Source organism: Carettochelys insculpta, chromosome 18 (assembly GCF_033958435.1).
Source record: "Carettochelys insculpta isolate YL-2023 chromosome 18, ASM3395843v1, whole genome shotgun sequence".
NCBI classification, from domain to species: domain Eukaryota; kingdom Metazoa; phylum Chordata; order Testudines; family Carettochelyidae; genus Carettochelys; species Carettochelys insculpta.
Window position 1 is genome coordinate 3,733,633 of NC_134154.1, and position 23,536 is coordinate 3,757,168.

Genomic DNA, 23,536 nt, shown 5'->3' on the forward strand with positions numbered 1-23,536 from the left:
AAGGACAGTTTTAATGTCCAGTTTTTGGAAGTCCAAACAGAGAACTGATAGGTAAGGGCCCACAGGAAGAAAACGTAAGGGATAAAGGAGTTCAAGAAAGCTGTCAATTTCTCAAAAAAGCTATATTAAAACCACAACTGCAAATTATCACAATCCAAAGGAAAGATAGGGAGGATACTAAGAGGCCAATATAGCCACAATCAGGAGCTTATTACTGACCTAAAAGTAAAAAAGTGAATCATACAAAATGAAACTTGTACTATTCTTTTTATTCCTCATTAGCAATACAAGCATATAGGGCCAAATCAGAAAGGTCAAGATATGAAAAGGGTTACACTACACTGGTGTAAGCACATGGATTACTACCATCTTGCTCTTGGACCTTTGTGAATTGGCTACGGGAACATAAAAAGCTAAAAGATCTGTATATCTTTTAACTGTAGATCACTATTCCAGTGGGAAATGAGCTAATAACTGGTATCCTGAAGAAAGCAGAGGTGTTTAATGCCTATTTTGCTTTAGTCTTCATTAAAAAGATTAATTGTGACTATATATTCAACAAAATTAATATTATCAAGGGAAAGAATGCAAGCCAAAATAGAAAAGAACAGGTTAAAGATTATTTAGATACGTTAGATGTATTCAAGTCAGCAGGGCCTGATGAAATTCATCCTAAGGTACCTAAGCAACTAGCTGAAACAATCTTCTAATTGTTAGTCATTACCTGTGAGAACTAAGGGAGCATGGGAGAGGTCCCAGAGCACTGGAGAAGGACAAATATAGTATCTAGCTTTAAAAAAGGGAACAAAGAGGACTTGGGGATTTATAGTCCAGTCAGCACAACTTTGATACCAGGAAAGATAATGGAAAAAGCATTAATCACTTTGTAGGCACCTAGAGGATGATGAATAGTTTTAGATAAATTTTGTCACAGTGATAATGGATTCTGTGACTATAAGAGATGACTTTTTTTTTCCAGCTTCGGCTTCAGTTGTTTAACCCAGGGTGGCAGGGGCTCTGCAGGTGTTCGTGGCTGCAGTGGGGGCTGGACCCTGTCAATTACTCCTGCAGCAGGCTTCTTAGGCTTCAGTGACTTTTTGTTTGTTGGTCATGACCTGTCCTTGACCTTTACTAAAAATAATCATCACAGTATTTTAATCTTAATAATTATAAAGAATGGACAGCATGGATTTTTCAAAAACAAATCATGCCAAGCTATCCAAATTTCCTTTTTTGACAGGAGCAAGAAGTCTTGTGGCACCTTACAAACTAACAGATATTTTGGAGTATAAGTTTTGTGGGCAAAACCCACTTCTCCAGATGCATCTGACAAAGCAGGTCTTTGCCCATGAAAGCTTATGCTTCAAAATATCTGTTAGTCTGTAAGGTGCCACAGGACTTCTTGTTGGTTTTGAAGATACAAACTAGCGTGGCTACCCCTCTGATTTTTTGACAGGCTTACTGGCTTAGTAGATATGGTGACACTTTTTTTAAAGAAGCATTTCAGAATTCTCAGATTTTCCCAGAAAACAGAAATAAAACAAGGTTCAGCACATCACATTTTTTTTCACAAAACAGAATTCTTATTTTCCAGCCAGCCCTATTTAATATTGTTTTCCAAATTTGCTCAGAAGTCCAGAAAAAAAAATAGCCTGTGTGTACATGAAGCAGTACAGTCCAGTTCTCCAGACATAGAATTAAGACATCAATGTATCTCAGACAGCCCACTGATTTTGTAACACCCTTTTAAAATCCTGCAATCAGAGCACGTTTTGGGGGAAAAATACAATTATGTTATAATGGAAAGATAATGAAGCAAATAATTAAGGAATCAATTTGCAAATATATGGAAGATAATAAGCTGATAAGGAACAGTCAGCAGGGATTTGTCAAGAACAAATTGTGTCAAACCAACCTGATAGCTTTCTTTGACTGGGTAACCAGTGTTGTGGATTAGGTGGAAGCATTAGATGTGGCATAACTTGACTTTGGTAAGTCTTCTGATACTGTCTGATATGATCTTTTTGTAAACAAACCACCGAAATACAAACTAGATGGCACTACTATAAGATGGGTGTATAACTGGTTGGAATACCATTCTTGGAAAGCAATTATCAATGATTAACATTCACCCTCATGGAACGTACAAAGAGATAGTTCTGAATCTGGTTCTGTTCAGTATCTTCATCAGTGATTTAGATAATGGTGCAGAGAGTGCATCTATAAAGTTTGCAGATAATACCAAGCTGGGAGGTGTTGCAAGTGTTTCAGAGGATAGGATGAAAATTCAAAATGAACTGGACAAACTGGAGAAATGGTCTGAAGTAAACAGGATGAAATTCCATGGCTACGTCTACACTACCCCTGAACTTTGAAATGGCCACGCAAATGGCCATTTAGAAGTTTACTAATGAAGCACTGAAATGCATAATCAGCGCTTCATTAGCATGTGGGCGGCTGCAGCGCTTCCAAATTGACGCAGCTTGCCGCCACGCGGCTCGTCCCGACGGGGCTCCTTTTTGAAAGGACCCTGCCTACTTCGAAGTCCCCTTATGGGAATCAAAAACCAAAAATCAAGAACTAAAAACAGTAAGCAAGGAGGACAAATCAGAAAAAGATAATCAAGGTGAGCAAATCAGAGAGTGGAGGGGTGGGGGGGAAGATCAAGAATTAGACTGAGTTAAGTATGCAGACGAGCCCCTATAGTGACTCAGAAAGTTCCCATCACGATTTAAACCATGTGTTAATGTTCCGAATTTGAATATAAATGTCAGTTCGTCCACTTCATAACACATATGTGTGTTACTGAAGAGAAATTATCCCTCCGTTTTAGAAAGAGAAGTGGACAAACTGACATTTATATTCAAATTCGGAACATTAACACATGGTTTAAATCGTGATGGGAACTTTCTGAGTCACTATAGGGGCTCGTCTGCATACTTAACTCAGTCTAATTCTTGATCTTCCCCCCCACCCCTCCACTCTCTGATTTGCTCACCTTGATTATCTTTTTCTGATTTGTCCTCCTTGCTTACTGTTTTTGGTTCTCTGTGTCTTAAATATTGAGTCTGTTCTGGTCTGGATATGGTCTGAAGAAGTGGGTCTGTCCCACTAAAGCTCACCTAATAAACTATTTTGCTAGTCTTTAAAGTGCTACTTGACTGCTTTTTGTTTTGATAGTGTATAGACTAGCACGGCTTACTCTCTGTTACTATTCTGCTCTACTCTGTCTTGATTAGGCCTCAACTGAAGTAGTATGTCCAGTTCTGGGTACCACATTTCAGGAGAGATGTGGACAAACTGGAAAAAGCCCAGAGGTGAATAACAAAAATTATTAAAGATCTAGAAAACATAACCTAAGAGGCAAGATTTAAAAATAATTGGGTTTGTTTAGTGTGGAAAGGAAGAGACTGAGAGGGGACATGATAACAGCTTTCAAATATATGAAAAGTTGCTACAAGGACAAGGGAGAAAAATATTTTTCTTAACCTCTGAGGAGAGGACAAGAATCAATGGATTTAAACTGCAGCAAGGGAAGTTTAGGTAGGATGTTAGGAAAAAGTCTCCCACTGTCAAGGTGGTTAAGCATTGGGATAAACAGCCTAAGGAGGGTGCAAAATCTCTATCTCTTGAGATTTTAAAGAACAGGTTACACAAACATCTGTCAGGAATGATTTAGATAAAAATAGTTCAACCATGGCTGTCTCTACAATGGCCCCCACTTTCAGAAGAGGCATGGTAATGAGCACAGCGGAAGATGCAAATAAGGCACAGATTACACTATCTCATGCCTCATTTGCATATACTGCAAGATCTCGCTTCTAGAATATCCTCTTATGGAAGCAAAAGTTGCTGTGTAGATGGGGATCCTTCAGAAGAAAACAGGGGTCCTTCCCAAGCAAACCTCCCTTGCGGAAGACCTCTTATTCCACAAACGAGATCTCATGGGAATATGCAAATGAGGCATGAGATATTGTACTCCACACTTCATTTGCATTTTCCGCTGCACTCCTTACCATGCCCCTTCCGGAAGTGTGGGGGGGCTAGTGTAGACACAGCCTATAAGTACAGGCAACTAGACTATATAACCTCTCCAGATCTCATCCAGTCCTGTGATTCTATGATTACGTCCAAATGAAAAAGCAAGATGGATAAAAGAATTGTTCAAAATATGTCCTTCTGTCTCAGCATGCAGTCCATATCTTTGAGCCATATAGCAGTATCTTCCCCTTTTGTCTCACTGTTTAGACTTCTTAGCAAATGTACACCAAAATAAGGGACAAAGTACAAACTGTCTTTTCCATTGAAGGGCAAATTAAAAAATATGTCTGAAGGGTTCAATAAAATAGAAGGCCATATGTCAGGGGGAAGGGCCACAATAAAACAGATAGACATACCTATCTCATAGAACTGGAAGGGACCTTCAGAAGTCATCAAGTCCCATCACCTGCCCTCACAGCAGGACCTATCACCATCCCTGACAGTTTTTTTTTAATTTTATTTGCCCCAGATTCCTAAATGGCTCCTCTTATGGGCTGAACTGACAACCCAGGGTTTAGCAGGCCAATGCTCAAACCACAGAGCTATCCTTCCCCCCACCCAAAACTGGCAATTTCTAGCACTAAAAATGTTCACACTGTTGCTTTTAAATGAGACTCTGGTCTAAACCAATATTCAGTTGACGTTAAAGTTGGAAATGATGCAAGTAAAATACATGTCCTACTGGTACAGGGCAGGGGTGGCACATGACCATGACATTTGACCTTCCATGTGACTCCTCAACATGCTGCCCTCAGCTTGGGCCTCCAGAACTCCCTGTCCCCTTCCCACATCCATCCCATGTTACCTTGTGTGTCCTCTTCTTGTTGCACCAGAGACAGGGCTGGGAGAGGGGCATTGTTGGGGGTTGGCATACATCCATCAGAAGAGCTACCAGCATTCTGCTCCTTTACCTGCTGCTGCCCCTCCCAGAACCCTCAGCCCTCTCATCTGGTAGGCTGCTGTGGTACACAGAGATGCAGTTCTGTTGAAGGGAGGCAGTGGGGCTGAAAGTTCTGCTCTTTCTCCTGTTTGGAGAGGCAACAGGGAAAGGATCAGAGCTCCATGTCTCACCCACTGCCCTTCCATGGAGCTGCATCTCCATCCTTCCCTGCCCTAAGCAGCAGCCCCACCAGAGACCGGACTGGGGGAAGCAAGGCGGGGGCATTAGAGGTGCTGGAGGAGCTGCTGCATTCTGCTCTTTTCCATCCGACTTTCTCTCCCAGTGGGGAGAGGCATGGAACCATCAGCCCCACCTCCCAGGCCTCTCCTCCGGCAGAGCTGATAGTGTGTCTTTCCAATATGCTGTACCAGTTATAACAAGCTTGCTAAAAAGGCCTATTTGCACTGCTGCAAGACACAGGTAATCCCTAAATTTATCAGAACCTAATTCTGTTCCCAATTACACAGAGCTCAAATTGGGGGAAACAAAGTGCCAGTACTCTCCCGAACTTCATCTAAGATGGATTTAGCTCTTCCCTGGTGGGATTTATTGTTGACTGGGTTTTGTCATACTAGGTGATTCTCCAGCAGTAACAGCACCTCTGTCACAACCACACCACCTTGTGGGGGTTGCATAAGATGGTAAGGAGACTGTAATGCTCTTTTGGTCTCACAATGGATATGATTTTTCTATGTCTTTTCGTCATAAGCCAAACCAATTCTTCATCACCTAAACATCCAGGAACTTAGTGGTGATGGAAATCTAGCTTTGAATGTGTGCTGTGTGATTTGAGCCCATTTCTGTATAATACTGCCTAGAAACATCAGCTGGTAGAAGAGAATTAAGAAGGATCATAGAAGGAGATTATTCTTCCTGCTGAAATTCTCTAAAAAATCAAGTGGACTTGAACTCCACTCTCATGTCCTAGACATTTTTATTGCATGTGTTTTTAAGCTCTGGAATCCAATACACAATCTACAACGTCTTATAATATATCACCTTCTTTCACTAGCTATTTGTTTTGAATATTAAAATCTTACTAGTAAAGCATGAAGTGTCTGGAGAATTCTGAGAAGCCATTGAACTTCTTGATTCTTATTAATAGATACCTTTCCCAATGGCCATGGAAATAAAAATAAAAAGAATTAAGGATAATATTTATCTCATTTCAAGAACATATCACTGTCTATCAGACAGAGATATCTGCTACTGTAGGAAGAATACTGGCTGGTATCAGAGGAGGGTCTGAAAGGAATGGAACAAGAGGAATATATGTAAGGCACTGATCAGCTGATCAGTTGATGAGATAGCATACAATGCAACTGAGGTGAATAGACTGCAAGAGCACCACAGAACATATGAAAAAGAAGTAAACAGTCTATAAAATATGAGGGGATTGGACAGGTCAGTTTGGGTTAGAACAAGAAGGAATAATTCTGACATGGACTAGAACCGGTATTTACAAAGAGAGTCTCTCTACGGAAAGAGCATGTGGTCCTGACTGTTATGTAGATATTTAAGAGAGAAACTTTTTTTTTATATAATAATCTGGGATCACTGCAGGCCATGACAGAGAAGCATAATAGTGACAGTAGAAGGGAAAGTTCCAACGAAAGCCAAACACACTATTACTATAAGTGAAACTACTAGACTGCTTTAAACCATTGCTGGATCTTGAATGGGTTTTAAGCTTGATGGGTCTGAGCTTTTGGATGGCACTAACGCTAGCTATGCATTTCCATATTGCAAAAATGCAGCAGCTGGACCCTCACCAGCTGACGCCACCTCAATTAACTTCACTTTAGATGTAGCAAAGTGTCTTGAAACTTAACACATTGGAGAATTTTAAACAGAAGTAATGTTAGGAAAAAGAAACATTCAAATAAAAATGAATGTACTCGCTTGATATTTTCGTGTGTTCTTTTAAAGGTCAAATCTAAAGCTCCTTATTCAGTTCCTACCCAGGTCTTATTCAGCCAAATTCCTCACTGATGTCTATAGCCTGCAAAAAGGCCTTAGAATTTGACCTTTAGCAATAACAATGCTGAATATGGGCCAGTTTTGGACTTTGGGACTGTTTTTTCACTTTCACCTCCATGTTCTGATTCATTCTGGTTACTCCTAAATTATTTCAGTGTGAAATAAGGATTAGACTTTCCGTTTGCAAATGATAAAACTACATGGAAGCCAGTGATTAAAAGTCGGAGATGATAAAATGGAGAGCTAGCTTTATTTTACTTCAACTGGTTTGTAGCTCTTCTAACTGCATCCTTTTGAGGTACGGGTGGCAAAATTCATGTAAGTTACATCCCTTTTTCACATCCACTGTATGTCCCATTGATGCAAGCTGTTCTAGTTTACTTATAGCTTTCTAACCAACTTACATCTGACATTTAATGTACACCATCACTAATTCAACTGCAGAATCTGGCCTGATGTGTTCATTAGGAATTTTTTCTTCACATCTCAGCTTCTCCTCCTGCATCATGCTGTAGTAAAGTAGAACGTCCTATGACATTACAAGCTGCTAGCATAGAGTTATTGTGATGTAACAAATTCAGCATGAGGGCTTCAGGGTCAAAAAGGAAGAGAAAATTGGCAGTGAGGAAGGGTTCCTCTACTTCAACACATAAACTTTGATATTAGCCAATGACATAGGAAGAAGTCTGAAGATATTTTTATATTTTTTGTCTGGTATATTTGGTAACTTTTCTGCAGCATCTAGGCTTCTCTAAAATTACTGTCCTCAAGGACACAAGAGGATTACAGTATGGGTCAGTGGAATTTACTGTTAGCATGCTTGCAGCAGCATGTCTGCAAGTCAAGACTTGATAAGGCTAAGCAATCAGAATAGATATTTAGCAAGGCAATGCCATAAGCATTTATCTTGAACAATGATTATATGGGATTGTTAAGGAGGGAAGAAGTAGATCATAGACCCAAACTACTCTAACACTTCCCAGTAGGAACACTTAATTACGATGAACAGCCCCACCCAAAAACCAAAAAAGCTTGGCAAGTATTACAAGTATTACTAGCCCAGAAACCATATGACAGTAGTGAAACAGAATGATGGTGAACAGAGGAAGGTGACTTGATTTCTGCTACTAAATGGACATGGTATTAAAGGGTTTGGGTCCACAGTTGCTACCATTTATCAGTGGAATTATGGTACATTCAATAGCTGCCTACATATGACTTTTCATCAATACCAGAAGTACTATGGCAACCTGGAGAAAATCTGCAATACAAACAAACGTAAATATGGAAATTTCACGTTACAGCAAAAATGAACACAAGATCCCTCCTGATTCTTAACAGCATGAATAAACCTTGGAAATCTTTTGGACACTTTAAAGAAACAGAAAGCAGCAGCTGGTTCAACTTGCACAAGAGTTTTCGTTGAGCTTATCTGAGATGGAGTCATAGGAAGACAATTTACCAGTGAGTCACTTTGGGCCATCCCTGCATTTCTAATAGCATAATTTGGGGAGTTCAGTGAGAGGATATTCCATGGAGGATAAAACATTTTTGCACAAAATAGTCTAAAATCCTCGAATTACATAATTTCTTTCTACTGTACTGAGTTAATTTTTGTCACTTTCTGTCTATAAATTATCCATAAACTGATCGTCTTAAATTTTCAGAATGTCAGCTGATAGCTCATTTAGAATATTTAATGTTTGGATTATGGGAATATTCTGGAATAGTATTTCAAATTTCAGTTTAAGTGAACTTTCCTGACAGTAAAATTATTGTCTTGAGACTTATGAAGAGAGAGTACAAAAGAGGTTTAAGTACCCAACGCAATACTTTAAAAATAGTAAATAAGTGTTTATGGGAAAAAATTAGAGTCTTCGCTCACACCTAAGCGTCACTGTTCCTAGGCAGTTTTGCTGTACTTTCATTTTTCCTTTAATTATATTTAATGGGAGGAACATCTGTAAGATTTGCAATTAAGCAAAACAAACATAAAAACCCCTCCACATACCTCATAGAAAATTGTTAATGTATTTATAAAAGAAGTAATTTTAGCAGTTTCTTTAATGTACCAATAATTATAATAGGTTTCACGTCATGATATTTAACTGACCTCCTTTAACCTGTCATATGCGGAACAGAGGGAGTGGCTTTACAGCCCTTTAATTTAACAAGTAGACCACATCCATAAAGAGGATAGTGTTATCCTACTTGCAGACATTCCATTAGAATTTTGTCTGCTTAGTAAAGTGGGTCTTCCCCAAAAAATTTAAATAAATTTCTTGGAAAGTTCTGCAGCACAAGTTTTGCTTGTGTTTTTGTTAAATAAATATGTTGCCTGGAGCGACAACAGAAATAGAATAGAGAGACAAGTCTTAAAGAGTTTGCAGTACTGTATCAATTTGCCTTCATTCAGTGGCCTAAAAATATGGGCCATGTCTACACTACTGAGTTTTGTCAATAAAACTGGGCTTTTGTCAACAAAACCCAGGGAGCATCTATACACAAAAGGTGTTTTGTCCGAGTCTCAACAAAGTAGAGCACGTTCCCTGGCAGTGTTTTCCCTCTCTGCGGTGGGAAATAATGCTTCTATCAACAGAGTTCTGCCAACAAAAGTCCAGTGTAGATGCTCCAGGACCCTCTTGTCAACAGACAGGGCTCCCAGTTCACCAGGCAGCCCCATTTGCAGAGCTTCCGGTCAGTCATTCTGTTGAGAGAGGGCCAGGCAGTCTGGCTGCTCTCTGTTGATAGAGTGGATTGCCCTTCCAATCTGCTTTTATGTGTAGATGCAACATGTCAACAGAAGTTTTACCAGTAGATCTCTTCTGACAGTGACTTCTGTTGAAAGATTGCTGTAGTATAAAGGTAGCCATGATGTTGCAGATCTTTAAAACTTTGCTGAAGTAATTCCAGGAATTCCTAACCAGAAAGGTCTTAACCAGTGCTTTTTTGTGCCAGTACTGGCACCTCAGCAGTTCCAGCCATAGGATTGGCTGGAAGGAGGGTTGCAGGGGGCTGGCTGAATAGTGGCTCCTCTTTTTTTTTTTTTAAACAAAAAAATGACTGATCTTGACCATGTGTTACGAATCATTAAGCATGATAGCCCCTGGCTGTCACAACTCTTAGCAGATGACCTAACTGATCAATGCTGAGGATGACTGGGCCCACTGCAAAGTGGTGGGGCAGAGAAGGTCATAGGGGTTCCACTCTCCAGGCAAGGGGTATGGAGCTCCTCTGGGCAGTGGGAAGCACATGAGAAGTAGTTCCATTCTCAGCAAGAAATCCTGTGTGGCTCCTAACACATCAAAGCTAAATCAGAGCCCATCCAAGTTAATTTAGAAGGAAAGGCATCTTCAACCAGAAGAATACATGGACTCCCAAGTTTAAAGTTCAATTTCTGAGTTAGTAGTCCCTCAGAGCAGACCACATGGTTCGTACTTTCACTGAGAGTGTTACGTATTTAAGAAAAAATTCAGCCCTCAGACCTTGCTAGCATGTTAAGGAAGCACTTCCCCTTTCAATTTTATTTTCCACCAGTTGGCTGCTATGTATCACAGCCCAATGGGATTGAATCATAGGTTCCTGGTATGGGAAGGGGATGGGTAAGGTACATGCTACATGCCACTTCATCACGGTGCCCCACCACTCAAGCTTCATTTAGGCATCCAGGAAGCCCAGCAGCATCACACAGCTGTTAGCAGCATCACATCATGAATTCAGTTGGGCCTGGATTTGATCCCATTTATGTATTTTTATATATATATATATATATATATACATATACACACACACACACACACACAAGCACATACACAGGAATGCACATTATGAATTCTATCCAGGGTATTCTCTAGCAAAGCTCAGACATAACAAGCACACTACATACAGAAGAAACAAATAAAATGACTGAACTGGCTATGACACAATGTGGTTAGTTGAATATTTCAATAAGGAGCAGATTCCATAACAGCAACGAAGGGTCCTGTGGCACCTTATAGACTAACAGACAAGTTTAGAGCATGAGCTTTCGTGAGTTAACTCACTTCTTCAGATGCTGGTCCTGGAAATCTGCAAGGCCAGGTATAAATAGGCCAGAGCAAGGCTGGGGATAACGAGGTTAGCTCAGTCAGGCAGGCTGAGTTGTATTGTCATCAGTTGTATTGATGACAATACAACTCAGCCTGCCTGACTGAGCTAACCTCGTTATCCCCAGCCTTGCTCTGGCCTATTTATACCTGGCCTTGCAGATTTCCAGGACCAGCATCTGAAGAAGTGAGTTAACTCACGAAAGCTCATGCTCTAAACTTTTCTGTTAGTCTATAAGGTGCCACAGGACCCTTCGTTGCTGCTACAGATCCAGACTAACACGGCTACCCCTCTGATACTTGATTCCATAACAGTCTGTCAAAAACATATCAGAGTGGTAGAAAGGATTTCTTAAGCATCTTACTGTAACACAAGCACTGAGAATGCACATAGCCATTGCAACTAGAGTCTAAATATTGTACACAAAACACACTGTTGGGGATCCCTCTTCACTGAAATACTGTTTTCTACTATGAAAGAACAAAGCCTACAGCATTCTGGGTGCTCCAGAAGCTGCCTTGCCTTCAGAAAGTCCCACCAAGGTTTAACAATTGAAGATACCTGAAGGAGATGATAGGTCATTGGTGCACCTTTGGGTAAACAATAAATTAGTGATTTTTCTGGAGGTTGATTTTAGTTCCTCCTGATGGTCAGCTGCTTTTAAACTGGAATATCGGTCATTACTTTTAAACATCTTTAAGGCTTTTTCGGCTCAGGCAGATGTGAATAAGCAAGAACAAAACAGACTATGTGGAAATCAAAACTGGCTGTACACAGACTGCTGTCAAATGCATAAAATAGACAAATGGAAAAAATTAGTTTGCTGTCTTTTCATTTATGATAATTTTAAGTGTTATTTGTCACTGTAGCAGGTACAGAATTTCTCAGATGAAACACAGTTTTCTAGCTGACTCAATCCCTTTATGAAATGAAGCCATAACACCTTCCCCACCCCGTCCCCACCAAGACCTCGCCCAGATTTTTACTGACTTTTGGAATAAACCTCTCAGACCAATGAGTTTGAAGCTTGTCTTAGACACAAACACATTTTGCACTATTGTTTCTCACAAGGAAGTCCTATCATCTTCTATTGATAACACTAAAGAGACAAAGCCAATGGAGAAAGGCTGCATGCAACCACCTTATGAATGCAGAAAAAAATACTACTAGCTCCATGTGCGCTCTTTTGGGCAGGTGTATTTTTGTTACCTGCATAAAACAGTGGGCCTTGGTCCCAGAGGCACTACTGAACTTCAAATAATAATAATAAGCCAAAATAAAGACGAAACCCAGGAGCACTCACCGTTTGGTTATCCTCATACAGCTTCAAGTCATATCCACTCAGCTCCACGCAGAAAATTATTGCTGTCACCCCCTCAAAGCAGTGGATCCATTTTTTGCGCTCAGACCTCTGTCCACCCACATCCACCATTTTGAAAGTCAGCTCTTTGAAGGTAAATTTGTTTTCCACAATCCCTGTGGTCATGTCCCGAGAACGCAGAATATCTTCTACTGTAGGGATGTAGTCCAGTGCCGCAATCCTTTCTAGGTCATTCAAATAGTATGCAGCATTATCCTCTAGATGGTACTCATTCGATCGACAAAAGCACTCCTGCACACCTGGGTCTGCCCAGAGCCGCTTCATGACTCCTAGCAGCTCTGGAGTAATCTCTCCTTTGCTTTCAGCTGGGCCTGTCAGGGCAAAAAGCTGCACAGCATCATAGGCTCTGTCAGGATTGTGGAACTCTATCTTAAGGGTGGCGAGAGCACGAATGATGCGTGTGAGGGAGTCAATGGCATTGTAGATAATCAGAGGTTTGTATTCCTTGCAAGCCTCCAAGTTAAAGCCACCACTGTGAATGATTTTCATTTGCTTGACGATAGTACTCTTGCCAGAGTTACTTGTACCCAGGAGCAGGAGCTTGATCTCGCGTCGTTGTCGCTGACTCTCAGAGCGCAGGTGGCGGTCAATCCTCCGGGACCGCCGCGCTGCCTCTTTTTCCTCAGAGCTTTGCCTACATCCCATGGTACAGCAGACAGTAGCAGAAGAGGAGAACTGGAGAGTCTCTCTCTCTCTCTTGTTCTCTGGCTCTGAGTGATATCTGCAATATCTTTTAATTCTCAAGACAGGTGCACCCTGTGGGAAAAAAAAATCACTAGCCAATACCTGATGGGCCAATAGGCCTGTACCAACTAGTTCAGTCCCAGCAGGGGTGCAAACAAATGTAAAAATTCAACCACAGACAGTCTCCTCAGTAGCTTGCATGGCACTCCCCCTTCCTGTGACTGAACAGTGGCACATTCCTGTTAATGAAAGGACACTTCCCTATTCCATAGTGTGGCTGGATCCATCAAATATTCTTTTATCTTCTGCATAATTATTTTGCTCTCTTCTGTCCAAAGGTAAGGAGCTGCACCTTCATATGCTCCGTGTTAGCCCCGTTGTCTTTTAATTGTATTTTCTGGTTGCTGTGGTGATGCTGCTAGTCACAGCTGAAGGTCTGGTATGGTTCTGTTGTATTTGTTTTGTTTCTTTCCCCCCACCTTCTGTAGGCTGATCTAGTTCAGAGCTGTGAATCTGCACTCTCCACCTGTCAAACATGAGAAAAGAGAAATCAATAGAATTATGGGACTTTGTTTCCCCTTTGCAGAACATTCACACTTTTTAAACTGTATTCCTCCTAATACAACCCTGAGAGAAAATGTGTAAAGAAAAGCAATAAAAACCTTGACATGCTGCAGAAATTTAGGGACAGCTTGAACCTGCAGTCCCCAGAAAAATGTGTACTCTGAATCAAATCCCCTTTTCCCCTCCTGCCTTCTGTGTTTTTACTACCCATATCCACGTGAAAACAAACAGTGCTGAGCTCTTTCCCAATTCCATCTCAGGAAGAGCTGATGGCAGCTCTTTTCCTGTACAACCCTGTTCTGACCAGTTTTTCCCAAAGCAGAGGACATGCAATTCACAGCTACCTTCCCCCTTGCTGCATTTATATTGCTGTCTGACACATAACTGTGTGTATACATGTACTCCAGACTCTTCTTTCATCTCTCTATTCATTTGATTTGCATTGAACATTTTTGTAAATAAATGGAAGGTGGAATTAGGTTTGTGTGAGGGTTTTGTGAAAGGGTTTATCCAAAGAGGCACAATTATTGATCTTTGCAGGAAACTGCGACAAGCAGTACACCAGCCTCGCAGTCCTGCTATGCCCCATCTTTGGGAAGAGCTGCAAAGATGGGCCCCTCCCAGTCTGTCTAGAGAAGCGCAACAGAAGAAACCAATCAAAGCCTAGCAACCTCAAATAAAAGGAGCTAAGGGTGCTTAGCAAGTCAGGTCCTGGCTAGGATTAGAGGAGCCAGGGAGGGTTTGGCTCTTTGGCCACAGGAGAGCTTGACTAGGTGCATTTGCTCAAACTGGGAAAGAGAGAGGACATGAAAACTTTAAACCTAAGGCAAGGTGTGAAGATAAAGGGAACTGGTAGAAAAAGATTTGGTGAAATGACTGTGACTAAATGAAGAGACCAGAACGTAGCTTGTCTTTATACGGTCCCTAGGTTGGAAACTGGAGTGGTCTGCAGGCCTGGGTTTCCCCACCAGTCACTGATGAAGTGACCTAAACTTTCAGAAGGCTTGTTTAGAAACTTGAGTGCAGGAATGAATTTAAAGGGCCCAAAATCAGGGTTGAAGAGCAATGTTCCCTCTAACCTTTTTTCATCCATATCCAGATTTTTTCCATCCACATACGGAATAATTTTTTATGTTCACTGAGGCACGTGCGGAGGTGCACCACTAGTGGAAACAAAACCTAGCTGTGGGTGCTCTGCTGATTATGTGGGTGGCATTTGTCTCTCCCGAGTGGCTGCGCAGCTTACAGGGAATGCTGATCCTGGCGAGGGCAGGCAGACATATTGCTCCCCTGGAAGGCGTTCAGTTTTGACTGTGACACACAGTGTAACAGATGAACCTCTGAAGACCTTCTAAGTGAGACTGACAACCTATAGGGTACCAGCAGCAGGAAAAGGTCTGCCATCTCATATGCTGCAGTGGGAGGAATTCAAGAGGTGTGTCCCCTGATATAGGAACTAACAGTCTTTCTTCCCCTTTGAAAACAGTATAATGTAGACTGAATGATGTCTGTGCCCAGCTTAACTGATGCAGTGATATACTAGTCAAACAGACCCTTCAAGTATTTTTGAAAGGTTGGCTTTCCATAACTAGCACATTCTATTTTTAACTCCCGTTTCCAGTTCTGCCACAGTAAAAGTGGGGTGCTAGTAATGTACAAGGTGGATGTTTTGTACTTTGAACATGTAGAAAACATCTCTGAAAGATCCTTCTGTGAGGAAGAGAAAAGTATGACAGTTGATGGAGTTCCTACTGGTGTTCATAGGCTGGTGATTGTGATATTCTGGAAAGCATACTGAGGGGACATTTTTCAAAAATACCTATGCCCCATTTTCAAAAGTGACTCATTGCTTTTCAATGAAGCAGACTCCTAAGAGTCTGAGGGCCTCTTGAAAATAAAACCGAGGTGTTTTTGAAAATATTATCCTGAATGAATCTACTTGCCTTTCAATCTAGGCTGGACAAGGCAGGAGAGGATTCTTTAAAGGGAACCATTCTACTTGCCGGGGAGCTGAGATGGTAAACTAGATGGCACAACAGGGCTTTGCCATTTCAAGCTCCTATGAGCTAGATTCAGCCTTTAGTGAGCCCTGAAAACTGACTGTTCCTTCTCAGCATTCCCATGGTCCTGGATGGAGATAATTCAGTTCAGTCCTTTATAACATGAAGATTACCTTTTCTGTACTCTTGCCAGTTCAGCTGGCTAGCACTTAGAACCGTGAGGATACAGCCAAAGCTCTGTCTACTCTTCATCCACTGGCTTGGGAGGGAAGTGCCACACTGACAGTATCTATTCTCCCTCTGCCACACTGAAGCCACGATGTGGGGATCGACTGCACAGCTATGCAACAGAGTTTTGTCTCATTGTCAAATGACCACTTTAATTGGGGCACAGGTTGATCGACATTTTTCACTTTTTAAAGGTAAATTTTCATTTAAAAATTTTTTTTTGATCAGTGCAGCAGTTCTTCTTTTAGGGTATGCTACAGAATTTCTTTGAATGGTTGTGTGAAATTTGCAATCTGCACTGTTTAGTTTTGTTGACAGAACATCAGCAAGGGATTTAATGACACTGACTATCCCCCTGCTTCCCAAGCATGTGTCACTGCAGCAATGGGTAACTATAGCAAAGGATAATTTTGGCTAGTACCAAAACAATCTAAACTGAGAAAAGGAATCAGAGGGCAAACAGTGCCCTTATTCATACCTAAGCAACTAGCCAATGAATTCAGCTTCCAGTTGCCAGAGACTGCATAGGTATCAAATGGAGGCAGTGGAGTCCAGATTTTATTACATAGTATTTTGTGTGTAAATGGGAGAGAATCCCTTTCCTTTCCTTGGAACATTCATCCCTAAATGGTGGGAGGATGAAACTGCTATTCTAGCATTTCATCCCTCAGTCAGGTGGTGAAACAAGTTTGGTGATCTCACCTCCTCTGCTTAGTGGCACACACTGCTATTTTAGTGCTATACATACTTTAACCCTTTATAACAATGGACTCTGAGCAACATGTGTATTTTAATTTTAGCTTCTGTCAAGCTCTTGTCATCACTTGTCAAACGTGAAGCATGTTGCAGATATCTCTTGTTCTGTGCTAAGCCCATAGGGATATAGCTGGAGAACGTGCCTCCACTGGGGGCATGAGCTGCCACTGTTCTCAATCACTGGAGCCTGAAATTATGCAACAGTGCCTTGACATTACACTGATTCATAGAATACTAGGACTGGCATATTCTGCAAAATCCTGATTCACAGCACAGGTTATATGACATCTGTATGAACTCATCTGAAAAGGACCAAAGTGTATGCATATGGAAGTGCAAACACAGTTGCAGCAAAAATCATTAATTTCTCCATTGTGTAGTCAAAGGATATACTTAGGTGTGTCCAAGGTCCACAAATACCAACTCTGCCCTGTCTTTGCTGAGCCTTTCCATGCTCTTATCCTGGTGTGTACACTTTGAGGGATAGTTGAGGCTTCTACTGCTTGTTTCCCAAGTTTATCGGCTCACTGTGTCTTCATCCTTAAGCATAGTATGAGTCAGGTATGAGTTTAAACTGCAGAGCTGCAGGGGCCTCCCTGGACATGGCGCACACACACTTAAGTAGGTACATGGAAACTAGGGTTGCCTCTTGACTCTTTTTTTTCCCCCCATGCATGCGTGGTCACACACATTATGACTAGGGGACACCCCCTCCCAGCACTACAGAACAGTTGGAAAGCAGGACTCACCTGTCACCTGAGGGCAAGGTTTGCCAGTGACAGTAGGGAGAGGTAAGGAGCAGCATGGGGAGGCAGGACTCCTGGGAGTGGATGGGACAGGAGATTCCCTCCAGGGCTCAGGCTCTTGTGAGGAGTGACAGTAGGTGCTCCTGGCTCAGGTTATTCATGAGGGTGCCAGCCAGAGAAAGAAAGAAGAGGGCCAAGCAGAAGTGGGGGCAGCAATTGATCTCCCTCACTTTAAATGGTACATCACCACTCCTGAGTTAAGGAGACTTAAGACTGAACCAGTGTAGACACTGACAAAGACAAGGCTCCCAGAAAGCATCAGAGAGACACTGACAGATCAGCATTGGCATTAATAGCAGCGCTGTACTGAGGAGAGCTTCAGCATATTGCCTTTAACAATATGCTCTGCAAATAAAAAGAATCTACCCTTCTATTGCCAAAACTGGAGTTCTGATGATAGAAAAGTCACATAGAAAAGTTGGTAGAACTGGGATGAACAGACTGTGCTTTAGGATCCCATTCACTCCTGACTGTCGCTGGTTCAGGTTCCCAACTGCTATGGTTTTCATGTACATTTTTTAAACAGCTGCTTATGCATCTGCTCTGATGGGTTTCATAACATTGTCTACACCTTTTCATATTACCAATTCACCTTTTCTTCCTATTTGCTACTTAAATCCATGACCTCTTGCCTCCTTTCATCCAATGTAAGTGTTCTAGAGCCCACCAATTCCCACCTTTATTAGTAGATAATTTTACTACTGCTGGTCTCTTCATTAACCAGTTTCATAATCAAGATGCCCTTCTTGTAGTACACTCTTTCTTTTGTCTCCACATGGCACCTTTTAATGGATTTTAAAAATGGGAGCACAAACAGAATATATAGGCACATCATGTAAATCTTAAATGCATTTCAGAACTCTACTTTAGGAATCCTGTATAAGATACAAAATTAAAGAGACTTCACTAGTTGAAATATTTCAAATGTATATTGCATGTTTTAAACTAGCAAAAGTTTTATTTGGCTGAATCCAATAAAGGTGAAATGACACCAGAAAATTCATTTCAGGGCATCTTAATTGTGTGTATAGTAATTAAAATACATATTGCAAAAAAAGACACTAGCAGAAGAACAAATTACACTCTGCATCACTAACTGTGCTATCAAGCTTGCTAACAAGTGACAATATCAGTTGCTATTTATCTTGTTTTCTTTACTATCTCCATTGCCTCTTGAGTATTCACTTAGCATGTTATGAAGTACAAGTAAGGTATCAGCATAAAATGAAAATATAATACAATATTACATTTTACATATTTACATTTTACAGAAGTAAATATGCTAGAGTGGTAATTACCATAACCTTATTCAGGATAGCAGGATGGCAGAAAACCCTCCATTAAAATGTGGAACTGTACTTTCTTCATAGAAATAGCTTTGTCCTAGTGTTGCATTTGAGAGAAGCTTGAGGTATGAAATCTAGATTTCTGTTTGCCCATGTGACTCAGTGACCTTCTAGCCAGAATGGAAGACTGACATAACATCTTTAAAAACGGCTCTCTCTGTTACTATATAACATCTTTAAAAATAGGGTCAAATTCTGATCTGTTAGATTGGTTTATATCTGTATTTACCTTCAGTAAACTGGCTTTGAACATAAACACTCCAGCATACCTGGAGGCAGGATTTGTTCCATTTTTTTCCTGTAGAGTCCCATTAACAGAGGTTTCCTTTATTTATTAGCCATAGTGCCTTAACATAAAGGTATTTTTCTTTCCATGTTCCCTGCTAATAGTATTGCTGCTTCAGATATTATTTGCACAGATTCCTTCTCCCATGCCCCCATCTATGCCTGCTGTAACACCACAGAATTGCCATACTGGCATCCAGCAGTGGCCAGTACCAGATGTTTTCACAGGAAGACGAAGTATGCTGCAGTAGGCACACATTAAGTAAGTCTCTCATACTGATCACAAGTACTTAGGGACTGGACAAGTACTACCATCTAGATGGCTTTATATCCTTTCCAAATTTGCTACCAGGGAATCTATCTATCTATATACAATCCCTTTTGGACTCTTAAATTATTTACTTCAACTTCCTGTGACAGTGAGTTCCACAGTTTACATGTTGTATAAAATATTATATTTTATCAGTTTTGAATTTCCCATCTTTTAACTTCATTGACTGTTTCCTTGTTCTGTCTTGGCTACACCTATTTCTCTGTGTAGCAGAGATGAGCAGCATATTAGGAGGTGCTTCATTTACATTTATTTTCCTCCTTATAGCAAGCCACAGTGAAAAGTTCTCCTCCTTTGCCCCAACACTCATATTTGAGCAGTTTTTTTCCTTTCTGTTTGTTTTGTTCTACAAGATTTTGAGAGCATGGACATATCTAAAACATTAAAAATTAACATAATTCAAGCTGGACAAATGATTTTCTGTGAATATTTCCTTTTACGCTGTTTATGTCCTCATTGTTTGCTTTTTTGTCAGCATTTGAGAGCTCAAGTTTTGCTGGCCTGAATGTTCAGGGACAGTTAATTTTAAAGTCACAGGCATGGCCTGACTATTGCAGAAATGAATCAGCTTTCTACAAGCCACTCTTTGTAACAAAAGCCCTTTCGTTATCCATCTACCATGTGAATTATCTGACCACTGATGATTAATTTGCAATACATTTTTCCAGTGGCTTTACCCTCTTCTTTTCTGCTTTTTCACATATGTTCTGCTTCTAATTCAGATTATTGTCATCTAGCACAGTAACTAAAGCTGTGTTAAACAGTTGTTACAAAAGCCAGGGTCACTGAAGTACACATACAAATACACACCTCATAAAACTGGAAGAGACTTCAGGAGGTCATTGAGTCCAGTCCCCTGCCTTCTTCAAGTGAAATTAAAAGGGCTGTGAATCCCCATAGACTAAACCTTGCAAATTCATATTCATAAAAATGGAATTATACAACTTGTGAGTTTTGCATCATCCTACTAATAGCTTTTTTTTCCATTAGACTCCATGATACAGCAATTGTGATAGGGATGCTCAGTCTGAATTAAAAATGAGATAATTTGGAACTATCATATATTCACTGAAGTGAAAGTGTGTATTGTAAACCTGTCTGGGAAATATTCTAGGCATATACTGAATAGCATATGCCATCCCATTCTACTTCACAAGAACTGAGAGAGCCAGATTCAAATTCAGGCATTTGCAACATTCAGATGTTTCTCCTGATTTAGGGGAACTCCCTGATCAATGCGCTTGTGCCCTCCCTGTGCTAGTAAACGCAAGTAACAATTTACTGCTGCAGGTGTGGCGGAATCACCTGACTCGCAGAACAAAGAGCACTTTCTATAATAGGCCTCTGTAGATCATATCTTTGAAACACAGGTTAATGCTCAGATTTTGAAAGTACTGTACTGCAAAGATTACCAGCCATGTATTTGCAACTATGTAAATCTTCCATTTGAAATACAAGTATCAACACCATATGGCAAAAATGTATTTCAAACTTATTAAAATATTGTAAAAATGTGGAAGTACATATCTTTCCCAATAATAAATTTAAATATAATGGTTTTATATACATACAAAACGACATATACAGTCCAATCATCATTACCATCAACAACCATGGGCTCAGCGCCCATTGGTGTCTGATGCCTCTCTCACTATTTCCTTCCATCTTTCCCTGTCCAGTGCAGAGTGGCTTAGTTTCTGTGACTAGCTCTGCAGCAATCTACTATATCACCTACATACAGTCCAATGGCTGGGGTAAATTTATTCCTTATTTTGAAATAGCAGTTTCCTTTCAAATTAGCCCAGGAGTAGTGATTTATGGGAGTTATGAGGATGAGTGATTTATGGTCAGAGAAACCAACACAAGAAAGGACAATATAATTGAGATCAGACTACATCATCACCTAGTTCAGTAACACCATGCCACTAGAAGTCCTCAGGTCAATCAATATGACTGCTGCTAGCACTAGTGGCAAATGGCAATGTCTGGACACTTTGTCAGCAAATCTACTTGGTGAATGGAGGCGTGACAAAGAGTCACTTTTAGGAAAATAATTGTTTTACAACAGTTTACAGATTCTTTAAAGCATTTTTCCTTGTATTCTCACCAAATGAACCATCAATTATTCACTCATACCCTGGGCTTGCATATGCTGCAAGCAAATACAGAGCATGCTCGTCTATTAGGATGTTTAGCACTGAAGAGAAGGCGTTTCTTCATAATTATAGGAAAGCGCTTCAATACATAAAACATCTTGTGTTTGTGAAAACAAATTTGACAGTGATGGATTTTTATGTAAATTATTAGCTTTTAAATGTTATTTGTATCTAATTTTAAATGAGTCCATTATCATAATCGCTAACCACTTGTGTATTAAATAATAGAAATAAAATGAAGTGATATCACTGATTTCTTGTTGTACTATGCACTAAGATAAATGCTAAGTAGAGTTTATTACAATAAGGAAATCCAATCAGAGCCTAGGAAAACAAAGATGACAATACAATTTATGTTGAAAATAGTATTAGTTTGGTGCCCTGAAGATGCACATCCTGTAAATCAGCTGAAGTGAAACAAATCTACATATGTGCATTTCTCCAGTAATAAATAATTGATAACTGGTATCTTTACAATATAGAAAAATGCCGCCTCTGTAGAGTTACAGTTGCAAGCATAAAGCTGAACTTGTTTAAGGCAAAAATGGATGTCTAGCCAAATGCTATAGTATATACCACCTTCACCCAGTAGTATATCAAACAAACTGCAGAGCTCTGGCTTTGCCTCAGGGGTCCTGTGCTTTTTGGCAGTTAGGGCTTGCCTCAGAGGCTCACAGGAACTCTCAGTATAGCCCTTCTCCCTTTCTGGAGGCCAGAGTCACACCCTACTGAGCCACCTTAATCACAGGCCAGTCTGAGAACCCTCCTTAGTCTCAGCCTTGCCCGTCAGGAGAGAGTTTCTGTAGTGGTATGGGGGAAGGTTGGGAGAAACCCAGGCCTGCCTTCTACTCCAGGTTTCAGCCCAGTGACCCTACTAGCAGCAACAACAGGTAGTTTTCCCTCCATTACAGACCTATAGCCCTTCCCAGCACCTTCCTCAAGGAACCCAATCATGCTCATTCTCCCAGCTCCTAGCACATCTCCCTCCCTGAAGTGGAGTCTTTTAAACTAGTTCCAGCAGGTTCATAGTGGTCTGCAAGTGTTCTGATTAGCCTGTCTCTCTTAATTGCATCTAGCCAGTTTTTAATTGGCTCCAGGTGTCTTATATCCACCTGACTTAATTGGTTCTAGTGCATTCCTAATTGCTCTGGAGTACTCCCTGCCCTGGGCACCCTAGGAACAGAAAACTATTCATCCAATCATCAGTATATTTACCTCCTACCAGACTACTGCAGCCAGCTGATCTGGGTCTTTCACAGAGAGCCTTGGTGCCTTGCAAGTTCCTTAGTTGTACATTCTAATTTTATTAAAGAACCCAACAATTGTTGCCCAATGAGAGTCATGCATTTAAGTTCAAAGGCACTGAACTAGCTAGGCTCAGAAGTACATCTGTTGATCAAGCACACTCTCCCATCCTGCAGAGATGAACACTCTCAGCAGTTTTCTACTGGAAAAAAAATTAGTCTGGCTTTTATTGAAAAATGTACAGCACTTGGGGTTTTACAATAAGAGCTAATTTTTTTTTATACTCACAAAGTGCCGGAGCTGACTTCCAATGCTATCTAATGGAAGTATTTTCATTTACTTGCATGGAAGTTGGATAGGGCCCATATAAAGAATTGTCACCTCCCTAGACCATGTCAAGACTTTAATATATATGAGCCAAAAGAATATTACACTAATTGATTTCTAAGATAATTTCTTTGCCTTCCACTGACAGTTGAGGCTTTTTGGACTGTACAAAAATCTGACGTTGCATTAATCATTTTAGCATGATTAAAAGAACCAGCTCTTTTATCACAAAATGAGATTACCATGTCCCTGGGTTCTGAGACAAGGACCCACTTAACAGAATTAACACCATAAGAGCTCATTAGCTGGGATGGCAAGTGCATAGTACAAGTAAATAAAATTATTATTTTACTATTCAGATGTTAGACCACATTCTGCAT

The 23,536-nt window shown here is 40.6% G+C and overlaps 2 protein-coding genes across 4 annotated transcripts in view; one reads left to right on the forward strand and one right to left on the reverse strand.

The window, feature by feature from the left end:
• The window catches only part of RSPH14 (radial spoke head 14 homolog), a 126,411-nt gene that overhangs the window by 70,651 nt on the left and 32,224 nt on the right, over positions 1-23,536 (forward strand). The gene's annotated exons all lie outside the window — the stretch shown is intronic.
• GNAZ (G protein subunit alpha z) overlaps positions 1-23,536 on the reverse strand; it is a 111,478-nt gene that overhangs the window by 53,463 nt on the left and 34,479 nt on the right. For all 3 annotated transcript variants that reach the window (XM_075012721.1, XM_075012720.1, XM_075012723.1), the window contains exon 2: positions 12,351-13,638. In XM_075012721.1, coding sequence (XP_074868822.1) covers positions 12,351-13,073 — 723 coding nt within the window. In that variant the 5' untranslated portion in view covers positions 13,074-13,638. The remainder of the gene's footprint in view (positions 1-12,350; positions 13,639-23,536) is intronic.